The sequence below is a fragment of the Nicotiana attenuata genome, unplaced genomic scaffold, assembly GCF_001879085.1.
Source record: "Nicotiana attenuata strain UT unplaced genomic scaffold, NIATTr2, whole genome shotgun sequence".
NCBI lineage: Eukaryota > Viridiplantae > Streptophyta > Magnoliopsida > Solanales > Solanaceae > Nicotiana > Nicotiana attenuata.
The window spans coordinates 29912-41943 of record NW_017674331.1 but is presented as its reverse complement, the minus strand read 5'-3'; the positions used below and the strand labels follow the sequence as shown (position 1 = coordinate 41943).

The 12032-nt window shown below is 36.5% G+C and overlaps 1 protein-coding gene across 1 annotated transcript; it reads right to left on the bottom strand.

The window, feature by feature from the left end:
* Positions 1-5554: 5554 nt before the first annotated feature.
* On the bottom strand, positions 5555-7491 carry LOC109218435 (AAA-ATPase ASD, mitochondrial-like). The gene has a single exon (XM_019382797.1). It carries the CDS (start codon positions 7312-7314, stop codon positions 5842-5844), a length of 1473 nt encoding a protein of 490 aa, XP_019238342.1. The 5' UTR covers positions 7315-7491; the 3' UTR covers positions 5555-5841.
* Between the last annotated feature and the right edge of the window lie 4541 nt (positions 7492-12032).

Sequence of the window (12032 nt, the reverse complement as noted above, 5' to 3'; positions counted from 1 at the left end):
CAAGTCTTCATGATCCCCTCAAATCCTTCATTTTCAACCAAGAATACACCCAGATTTTTGTCTGTTAATCCTCAACCTTCCCAATTCAATATTCAGCTAACTCCCAGATTTAGCCAACCATCAAATAAACCTGCCAACTCCCAAACCTTACCTATCAAACCTACCAATAGAAATGCCAAAAGACTAACCCCTGCTGAAATGGAGGAAAGAAGAAGTAAGGGCCTTTGTTATAACTGTGATGAGAAATACAATTTTGGTCATGTGTGTAAAAATAGGAGACAGTTGTTTTCTATGGAGGTGGAAGAAGAATTAGAAGGAGTAGAGGTAGAGCAAGATATGATGCTGGATTCAGCAGAATTATTGAATATGATTGGTCAAGGGTGGGAAACTGATGATGAGGGGTCCATTTTGCCTCATGTGTCAGTTCATGCTATGAATGGCCTGCATGATTTTAGGACTATGAGGGTGACTGTGTCAGTCAAAGGAAAGGCTGTGCAAGTCCTAATTGATACTGGCAGTACTCACAATTTTTTGGACCTTAATATTGCCAAGAAATTGGGTTGTGTGTTGACAGCTATAGCTCCTTTTGATGTGTCGGTGGCTGATGGAAAGAAGGTGAAAAGCAACTACATATGTAAGAAGCTGATGTGGAAGATGCAGGGTGTGTCCTTTGATTCAGTATGCTGGTATTACCAATTGGAGGGTGCAGCATGGTTTTGGGTATTCAGTGGTTAATTACATTGGGGGATATTATGTGGAACTTCAAAAAACTTAGAACGGAGTTCGGTATTATGGCGCACAAGGTGTCACTAAGGGGAATACAACCCCCAGCTACCAAGTTGATTCAGCAATACAGCATGGACAAGTTGTTGGCCAAACCTGCAGAATTATGCATGATATCTGTAGGTTTGTTCAGGGAACACCAGCAGCAGGATGTGGATATTAGCCTGGTAGCAATGGAAGGCTCAACCAAGGAGCCTAGTAGGAATGGGGAATTACAAGCTATATTGCAGCAGTACAGTGATCTCTTTGAGGAACCAAAATAACTTCCTCCTTCTAGACTGCATGACCATAAGATCATCCTAAAAGAAGGTACTTCTCCTATTAATATCAGACCTTATAGATACCCTAATGTGCAAGAAAATGAAATTGAAAAGATGGTGAATGAGATGTTAGATTCTGGGGTCATAAGGAACAGTACTAGTCCTTACTCATCTCCTATTGTGATGGTCAAGAAGAAGGATGGATCTTGGCGTTTATGTGTGGATTACAGGGAGTTAAACAGCTGCACAGTCAAGGACAAATTCCCAATACCTGTAATTGAAGAGCTGCTGGATGAATTACATGGTGCTAAGTACTTCTCTAAGTTAGATCTAAGGGCTGGCTACCACCAGATTAGGATGTTTGAACCAGACATACCTAAGACTGCCTTTAGGACTCACCATGGCCACTATGAATTCTTAGTTATGCCTTTTGGTTTAACTAATTCCCCTTCTACTTTTCAAAGCTTGATGAATCAGATTTTTCACAAATTCCTCAGGAAATTTATCCTAGTTTTCTTTGATGATATCCTCATATACAGTCAAAGTTGGACTGAGTCAAAGTTGGACTGACCACTTAGTACATCTGGAGGAAGCTTTCAAGGTGCTGAGATTCCATACCTTGTTCATCAAACAGAGCAAATGTGCTTTTGGAGTCACATAAATTGACTACTTAGGCCATATTATCTCTGAGCATGGTGTATCTATGGACAATCAGAAGGTAAAGGGAGTGTTGGATTGGCCCCTACCTTCTTCCATCAAGGGTCTAAGGGGATTCTTGGGATTAACTGGTTGTTACAGGAGATTTATCAAGGGGTATGGTGTTATTGCAAGGCCTCTAACTGACTTGCTCAAAAAGGGTAACTTTCAATGGAATGTTGCAGCCACTACTGCTTTTGAAGAATTAAAGAGAGCTATCACTTCAGCACCTGTTCTAACTCTCCCTGATTTTTCAAAAACATTCACAGTTGAGACTGATGCCTCTAGTGAGGGGATTGGAGCTGTTCTAGCCCAAAACAATAAACCTATAGCTTTCTTTAGTAAGGGCCTATCAGTCAAGAACAGGGCACTATTAGTATATGAAAGAGAATTACTGGCCTTAGTATCTGCTGTACAGAAGTGGAGACCCTATTTGCTGGGAAGACCATTCACCATCAAAACTGATCATCACAGCCTTAAGTATCTATTGGAGCAGAGGATCACTACTCCAAGCCAGCAGAAATGGCTGGTCAAGTTGCTTGGCTATGACTATTCTATTGACTACAAGAAGGGAAAAGAGAATGTAGTTGCTCATGCTTTATCTAGGAGGGAAGAGGACATTCAACTATATAGCATTTCCAATGTCAGCTCAGATATTTTGGAATCAGTCAAAACTTCATGGACTCAAGACCTCACACTTCAACAGCTTATCAAATCCATACAGGAAGGCAAAACCACTAAACCTCACTATAGGTTTCACAATGGGATTCTAAGCAGGAAGAATAAATTGGTGGTTGGTATTGATCAAACACTCAGAACTAAACTCTTATCCTATTACCATGACAGCCCTATAGGAGGTCATTCTGGCATTACAGCCACACTGAAAAAGCTTAAGCAGGATTTCTATTGGAAGAAAATGAAGCAGGATGTTTACAACTATATAAGAAGCTGTGATGTGTGTCAAAAATGCAAAAATGAGACTGTGGCTTATCCAGGTTTACTACAGCCCTTACCTATACCAGAGAAGGTTTGGCAAGACATATCCATGGACTTTATTGAAGGCCTTCCTAAGGTTGCTGGGAAAGAAGTGATCTTTGTAGTGGTAGATCGACTGAGCAAGGCTGCCCATTTCATAGCTCTCAAGCATCCTTACACTGCATTGGAAGTGGCTCAGGTGTTCATGGATCAGGTGTTTAGACTTCATGGCATGCCTAAGTCTATAGTGTCAGATAGGGATCCTGTGTTCACAAGTAAATTTTGGAAGGAGTTGTTCAAGTTACAGCAGGTTTCTCTCCTAACTTCCACAGCCTACCACCATCAAAATGATGGCCAGACAGAGGTGGTTAACAGATGTGTAGAAGCCTACCTTAGATGCATGACATTTGAGAAACCAAGATCATGGCCACAGTGGCTGCCACTAGCTGAATGGTGGTACAACACATCCTATCATTCCAGCACCAACATGACTCCTTATGAGGCAGTCTATGGCCAGAAGCCCCCTCCCTTGCTTCCTTTTATGAGTTTTGACTCCCAATTAGACTTGGTTGACAGAAGTTTACAAGCTAGGGAAGTCACCCTCAGGCTGTTGAGGTCTCATTTGGAGAAAGCCCAGAATAGGATGAAGACCCAAGCTGACAAGGGAAGGACTGATAGGGCATATGCAGTAGGAGATTGTGTTTATGTCAAGCTACAACCATACAGATAGCTCTCTCTCAAGTCGCATGGTTATCAGAAACTCTCACCCAAGTTTTTTGGTCCTTTTAAAATCATTGCTAAGGTGGGAGAAGTTGCTTACACCTTGGACCTGCCTGTTGGTACAAAGATCCATCCCACTTTTCACATCTCCCAACTGAAAAGGAAGATTGGATCTCACTCAGCCACAGTTACCTTACCAGTGGTACTCTCCGATGAAGGTCATGTTCTATTGGAACCTGAAGCTGTATTGGATAGGCGCATGATCCAGAAATATGGGCGTACTGTTTCTCAGATTTTAGTCAAATGGTTTAATGCTGCCTCTGAAGATAGCACCTGGGGAGACTACTATGTCATGAAGCAGAGGCTTCCCTTATTTGATCCTTGAGGACAAGGATTGTCTGTAGAGGGGGGTAGTTGATACGATCCTATAGCTTAGAAAATCAGTTAGGAGTTTGTTAAAAATTGTTAGAAACTCACGTGAGTTGCACGTGCTAGACAGCTGAAGGAAGGGAGACTTCCTGAAGTTAGTTACAACTAACTTTCCCGCCTCTCCTATATAGATTGATTCTTCCCCAATTCTGTACTATCTCTCATGTAATGTTTTGAATAAGAATTCTATCTTCTTCTCGTCTCTCTCTCTCTCTCTCTCTCTCTCTCTCAATTACTCAGAACTCCATTGTTGGGTTCTAATCGAGCGCACTGTTCAAGGGCAATTCTCCATATTTGCCCTTTAGGTGAGCTTCTTTTTCATCTCTTAGCTGGAATTCGATTGAGTTCCTATCATTTGGTTGAAGGTTGTATTATTTATTTAGAGGAATATGGATCAATTCCACTTAATATATTTTTTCTTGCGTTTTTTTTTAAGTAGTGCACCCATGTACTAAAAATCCTAGATCCACCTCTGTCCATAGCTGGATGTTGAACTGGCATAAGCGTACTGACTGTACTTCTAGCATTTTCACTAGTTTCCTTCAGTTAACTTTTCTTTTCAAGTCTACTGTTTTTTAAGTTCCTATACTCAAGGTCCCAATATGATTGTTTCATATTGCAGCAAACAAAGGGGATCCTTGGAGCAACGGTCAAGCTGTCTCCGTGTGATCGTGTTTGAGCAGTGGAATCAGCCATTGATGTTCTGCCTACATCACAACCTCTTGAGGTGCAGCCCTTCCCAGACCCTTTGTAAACGCAGGATGCTTTATGCATCGGGCTACCCTTTTCATATATATTGCAGAAAATAGATATCTGTAACTATATAGATGATCATTAAAACTATCTTCACAAATCCAGAAAGAATGCATAAGTGGTAATTCTCATGGTATTTCTTACTAGTAAGATAGTGGTTTCCAGTTTCTGTAGGTTTTCCGCAAGAGAAATATTATAGGTTTCTTCTAGTGTTTCTTGGAGGATCCCATCATTTTGGTCATCAACTGTACGAGAGATTAGAAAGGTCAAAGGCAATAAAAATGTACAGCCGTTACCTAACTCATATTACCAATGGAAACTGTCCTGTTTCTTTATTATCATGATTGATGGTCTATTTTCTTATATTCTACCTGTCCTGTTTAATTTTTCAAGATGAATGTCAGATTCCTCCTGTATTTTGTGCACAAATGTTGTGACGTGATATGACCTGAATATTATTACTATCAAGGTCATGGATGATCGATTCACTGCTGAAGTTCATTTGAGATGATCTGAAAACATTGGAGCCTTGGAACATACTTATTTAATAAGCCGAGTTCTTACTATCTGATCAGAGTTACCCGGGTGTTCTGATTACAATTGTCGCCCCCAACCACCGTTGAAGTTGGACGAAAGATTATGGAAGACTATGATTCAGTTCCAAAGGCAAAAACTTAGGTGATCTCTTCCCATTTACCTAAGCCTTGGTGGCTAAAGTACCAGATATTATGTTGGTGGGAGGATGCAAATACCCAGGAATAGTCAAGGTCTGTGCAAACTAGCCCTAACACCACCGTTTTCATAATAGAAAATAAATAAATAATTGTCTACCCTGTCTAGTATTTATTTAAATGGCCTTTATTTGTTGCAGTATGAACAGTAGTAGTTTATAATGATGAACAATTAACTAGCCAATTTCATAGTAACTTTACCCCAGCTTTTGACGGAAAGTGAATGATTTTATTATGCAAAGAGCTTTCTTCTTGTTCTACAAGGATAGGCTGGACATGTTGTGTGTATGGAAGTGGGAAAAAGGATAAAACTAAGTAAATGGGATAAACTCTTCATCCAAATTTCAGTTTGAAACTCATGTCTCACATAAAAAAGGGTCTACTTTTAGGTCCGGCATCAACCCTAGCTACAGAAGAGTAGTTTGATGATCTTACAAGAATCAACTGTAAAACGTGAAGGTCTCAAACTCTTTGTTAATTTTGCGAAAAACCATCTAAACTTTGTCTATAGAATCTTCAATTTCCTGCAACACATGTGCATCTTCTTTTATTTCAGGCAGTTCTTTGTCAGCTGATTCCTCCTTTCCTTTCTTTATCATCAGTTCTTTTGCCTGTTTGAGAGCTTCAATCAGCTTCATAAGGCATTTCCCTGCGTCTTCTTTCGGGGAGCTAGGCATCAGGTTCTCTGCAACATCAGCAGGTATGATATTTGTCTCCTTCATTAACATTTCTATTGGTTCAAACAGGGGATGTTCGTCCAAGAGCAGGTAATTCTTTGCAAGCACCTTGAATCCCTCGAAACTACAGTAGGAGAGTTCAATATGCTTATCCATTCTTCCCCTTCTTGTAAGAGCTGGATCCAACTTATCCACATAGTTTGTAGTAAAGACAATTATACGCTCTCCACTGCATGCTGACCAAAGGCCGTCAATGAAGTTCAAAAGCCCGGAGAGAGTGACTCTACTTCCACTCTCTTCGGTTTCCTTGCGAGGAACTTCTTTCTTGTTCTTTGAAGTCTTCTCTTCTGGAGGTTTCTCCTGTTTCTTCTTCCTTTGACCTGTTAAATCAAGTGAGCAGTCAATGTCTTCTATCACTATAATAGATTTACTTGATGTTTCGGCTAAGAGCCTTCTCAATTCTGTGTTGTCCCTGACCGATGTCAGCTCAAGATCGTAGACGTCATAATCCAATAAATTTGCCATTGCAGCAATCATGGTAGACTTCCCAGTACCTGGGGGACCATATAGTAGATAACCCCGCTTCCACGACTTGCCAATCCTGGCATAGAAATCCTTGCTCTCTCTAAATATGAGGAGATCATCCACAATCTCCCGCTTCTTTTCTGCTTCCATTGCCAGGCTATCAAATGTTGCAGGGTGCTCAAATACAATATGGCTCCATGTGGTCTTGTTGTGGCCATTTGTGTAGAGCTTTCTCTTCCTATTTCTCATCTGTATCTCTTTCCCTGTCTTGATCACATGCTCCAAGTAAGTATCAGTCACCATATCACGATATTTTTTGTGGAATGTCACCTTGTAATATTTTCTTTCTACATCTGGCAAGTACTTGCTTTCTCGTTGCACAATTTTCCCAGATATCCATTCTATTTTTGCTCCGCGAAACTCATCAGTAACTCTCTCATGCTCATCCATGCTTAGCACCAGCTTTCCCCCACCATGCACAGTTTCAGCTCTGAGCCTTTTTGCCTTTTTTGCTAAATGGACACTGAGATACGCCTCGACTGCTGCATAGGCATCATGTGGCTTGAGATTGTTGCTCATGAATTCACTGATGGAAATCTGAATGAAAGGGTAGAAGAAGCTCCTGATTCTTCTTGTCCACTTATCTGAAGCTCGAATGAGCTCAGGGGGACAATATCGACGGATCATATCCCACATGAATATGAAACTAGCAATGCTGGTCCCTAAACCACCCCAACTCTGCAGCAATCCCATTGTGCTGATCATCGCTAATGATCGATGTTTCCCCTTCTCTCCCAAGGCAATTGGTGATAACTTCTCTTAAACTCTGTTCACTTATATAACAGGCAATGAGATGCAGAGAGAAGCCCACTCTTTTACTTAATAGAAGCAAATTCTGCTTCTCTTCAAGGCAATTGGTTGGCAACTTCTATTAATTCTGTTCACGTATATATATAAATGATATATAATGAGTGCAAAGGAAGAAAAAGAGTAGGTAAAGCATTTGAATAGATAGTGTATGACTTTAGAAAATAAAAGGCATGATATCTTATTTGTCCTTTACCCCTCATTGGTTTGAGAGTACGTGGATTACTCATTAAGGAGTGACGCTTGGGAGTTGAAAAAGATGAATAATCAAGAAAATGACAAACTAGTGGACGGCTTCGTGAGGTGTATTTTCTCCTTCTTTATATTATTATATTGAAAATGATTAGACAAAAGATAAAAGGAGAAAGTGAAACTAGGATGGTGCAAGACCAAGAGCTGGACATCATTGAGAATATTACTTGTTTTCATGTTACGTTATAATCTTACATCACTCAATATGACATTATCAAATAGGATAGTAACTGCTGGCTCTTTTCCTCTTTTTTTCCCCTCTTCTTTTGTTTTTCCTTTTTCCTTTTGTCTTTTTTATTAAAGATATTAAAGCTAAAAGATCATTCTGGTTAACTAAAGTGGGAATCAAATGTAGCAATGTGTTGGGATGGATAGAATTTTGTGTCTTTTTAATTAAAGATTTCGAGTACTAGTCTTGAAATAGAAAATTCCTAGTAAAAAGTGTTTTTTTTTTTTGTAATAGGCCTTAAGCAGCGCTAATCCGGATTAATTGATGGGGTTTTGAGACAGTTACCCACAAAAACAAAACTATTTACCCTTGTCTACCCATTTGTTTTCTTATCCATAAACTAATTACATTTCCTACCCATAGTAGGTTTTGTGGGGAATTTTTTCTTTATTCTCCAATTCTTTTTTATTTCTATGCTTCTTTTCTTTTCTTTTTTCTTTTTTTTTTCTTTTCTACTTTTTTTTCTTGTTTTCTTCTTATTTTTTTTCTTTTTTCCTTTCTAATTTATAACTTCTGTTTTTTATATTCTTTTTCTCTTCATAATCTAATTTCATTTACTGTTTTCACTATTTTTTATTATTCTTTTTTTATATTATTACTAAAGAAAAATCAAATTGTGTACCAACTAAATATAATTAATACAACCAAAAAAATATTAACAAACATATGATACCAGTATAGTATATAGCTATACCAACAGGGTATACAATTGTACGCAAAGAGTTAAAAAATTTAATTCAATTATTAAACTGAAATAATATCAGTTGTCAAAAAAAAAAATTAAAAATTCTAAAAGGACCTAATTGTAAGAGTATACCATTACATCATGTAGCATACTATAAAATTTTTTTCCTGCATTTTCAGTTTGCCCCTCACGCTTGGGTAAAAGCTTAAAAAAATTAAAAGGGAAAAGACAAGTGAATTTACGGGTAATAAGTATACTATTATAGTATATTGTATACTATTACAGCATATTGTTACAGTATCTTGCATATTATTACAGTATACTATAACAATATATTGTATACTATAATAGTATACTGTTGCAGTATAACTATATACTCCTATAGTATATTAGTATGCTGTAGCGGTATACTATTTTGTAAACTATAATCGTATAGTGTTGCAGTATAGCTATATACTCCTACAACATATTGTATACCGTAGCGGTATATTGTAGCTGTGTTCTTCTTCGATTTTCAACTGAAAATTTCGATCTCAATCACCTCAAATCAGCTCCAAATGTTATCAAATTTCAGTATGAACTTCCAGAAGGTACTATAAGCAATATCTAACAATACCCACTTTTGAATATGGTTAAGGTAATAAACAATAATTGCAATTTGTATAACTTTCTTAGCATAAAAGAACAAAAATAAATTAAGGATATAAGTTCCATACTACGATTTTTCGTACTCATCAAATACAAAAGGACAAATTTAATAAAAAAAAAAGAGGGGAATAACAAGAAATGACAAGTAAATAGAGAAGTTTATATAGAAAAGAGGGTCACATCAAGGACGGAAATGACAAGAAAAAAAGTGTAGAGCATTTTGCCGGTGGAATTGAGTTATTGAGACACGTAGTGGTATTCGTCATTTTCTTGTGCAATGCAAAGAATTCTTCAATTTTGGGCATAAACTAGACGATAGAAAAAAGAAAGATGATTGGCAAGCAAAAATCCGGGTATCGTCCAGTTGAGAGTATACCTCAACGATAGCAGTATAAACAGAGTCCTTTGCATTTTCAGCTCTCCATGTGCTCAAACCAATAGCAGGAATCTTGTGTCCACTCAACAACTCAAAATATTCTATTTTCTCATTTTGTGGGTCTATTGTCATCTGAGCCATTTTCCTATTCTTCTTCTTCACCTATATCTGGGTTAATTTTGAATCTTGATATATGACTTTATTTATGAAAATCCAATTCGATAAGAAGGAATTAATTAAGGCATATTTATATGGCCCGGGGAAATTGAGTAGCAATGGAGACGCCAGCTGAAGAAAAAGGATACACGTAGCATTTCATGTTGACACGTTCGAAGCCATTCGGAAATCTTGCATCTGGTTTAATTTTTTGGTTGGCAAGCAAAAAATCGGGTAAACAGTTTGGGCCCCATGGGTAGGAGTAGTAAATGGTTTGGGCCTGGGCATTTAAGGGTAAATAGTTTAGGATTAATGGGTATAAAATGAGTTTTTCTCTTAATTGATGCTCAATGCCAATTAAACAAAACAACAATGACTAATTGTTGATCTTAGATAAAATTTTACAAAACAAATAAAAGTATAGAATTATTGGAAACTTAAAAGTAGTGCTAAACACTTGAACTAGTGAAATCTTGGAGAAAGAAGGTGAGTAATGAAATCTTAGAGAAAGAAGTGGGTAGGGGTGTACATAGGCCGGATTGGTTCGGATTTTGCAATTACCAAACCAAACTAATTGTGTCAGGTTATTAATTAAAGACCAAACAAACCAATAAAACTCGGGTTTTTAAATCTCGGTTTTTCTCGGATTTTTGGGTTATTCGGATTTTTTCGGTTTTTTCAGTTTTTTTCAGATAAAATCTTCGTAGGACAAAACATATAATTGAGCTCAAAATATTTCTTTAATCCTATTAAGATACAACTATATAAGGTATTTTTCAAGAAAATAATATAAAATATGAGATGTGTCATGGCATTATCCTAAAATATTCAACAATAAAGACAAAAAAAATATGTAATATAAATATTGCTAATTAAAAAGCTATAATAAAAATAAACATAATCTAATAAAAAATAAAAATATGTTATATATTTTTATCTAAATTATAGCAAAACAAAAAATAGATATTCAATACATTGCGTTCGTAGTATTGAATTGAATGTCTTTTGTTAGCATTAGTATTGATTTGATTTTTGGTTTGGGCTTTTGTTAGCATTATTTATCCCTTATTTAAGTTACTAGTATTAATGGCTATAAAACTTATTGGAACATTCAAAAGCAACCTTGATATAATACCTTAATTGTAAAATTATGAAAAAGTTTAAGAAATACTTATAAATTACATCACAAAAGTATATTTATATATTAAATATATCTAAAATTTCTATATACGTAATGTCGGGTTGGTTTGGTTTCGGTTTGACTTTCTTTAGTTAAAACCAAACCAAACCAGTTATGGTCGGGTGTTTTTTCCAACACCAAACCATAGTCGGGTTTTTATTCTCGGTTTGACTCGGACTATCTGGTTGGTGCGGTTTGTCGGTTTCCTTTGTACATCTCTAGAAGTGGGTAATAATATCAAAGAGAAATACAAAAAATATGTAGGATTTTCTGAAATATGAAGAAATTAAAAAAAAAAAAAAAGATTGACTTGGGCGAATAAAGAAAGACAGAGCAATTTTTTTTATTGAAGAGTAAAAAATGGAAAACTAAAAGTTATGAAAACTATTCATCTACACATTTTTAAGTCAGTCAAATTATTATTTTATTTATATATCTAAAAAGTTTTCTTTCCTTTATATTAAAACCTCTAGTATTTTATTAAAAATACTAAATATTATTTTTTAAATACCTATGAACCTATTATTTTTAAAAAAATGGGGCGCACTAAATTTGGGTAGTACAAGCCTTACTCCACATAAGGTTGGAGCCGGCCCTAGTAGTGAGACGGATAGTATCTTTTTAATTAGAGACTTCGAGTTCAAGTCTTGGAATAGAAAAATCCTAGTAGGACGTGTTTTTTTATTTTTTATTTTTTAACGAGCCTTATGCAGCTCTAATCCGGAATAGTCGGTGGTCAAATGCCAATCAAACATTAGATAGAAAATCAAACAAAACAACAATGACTAATTGCCAGGAAGTTGTTATGTAACTTCCTTCTCTATCACTTTCCAACAGAAATTTATGAAGAAGGTCCGTTTGGTTTGCGGCTGCGTTGTACGTTATCAGTGATTGTGATACATTGAATAGTAATCAAAGGTCTATTTGTAGAATTATTGGATGTTTCCCAACTTGTATTGATATATGGATATACAATTTGTATTTCAGTATGTTCATTTGGTTTTAAAATGGATGAAGAATTGTTTCAGTAGTACCCTCGGCAAATTATTACTTCATTCTATTTAATATTTGGTTTATTAAAAATATATCA

Coding starts and splice junctions, on each gene's coding strand:
- LOC109218435 (XM_019382797.1), bottom strand. CDS start 7,314: ATGATCAGCACAATGGGATTGCTGCAGAGTTGGGGTGGTTTAGGGACC.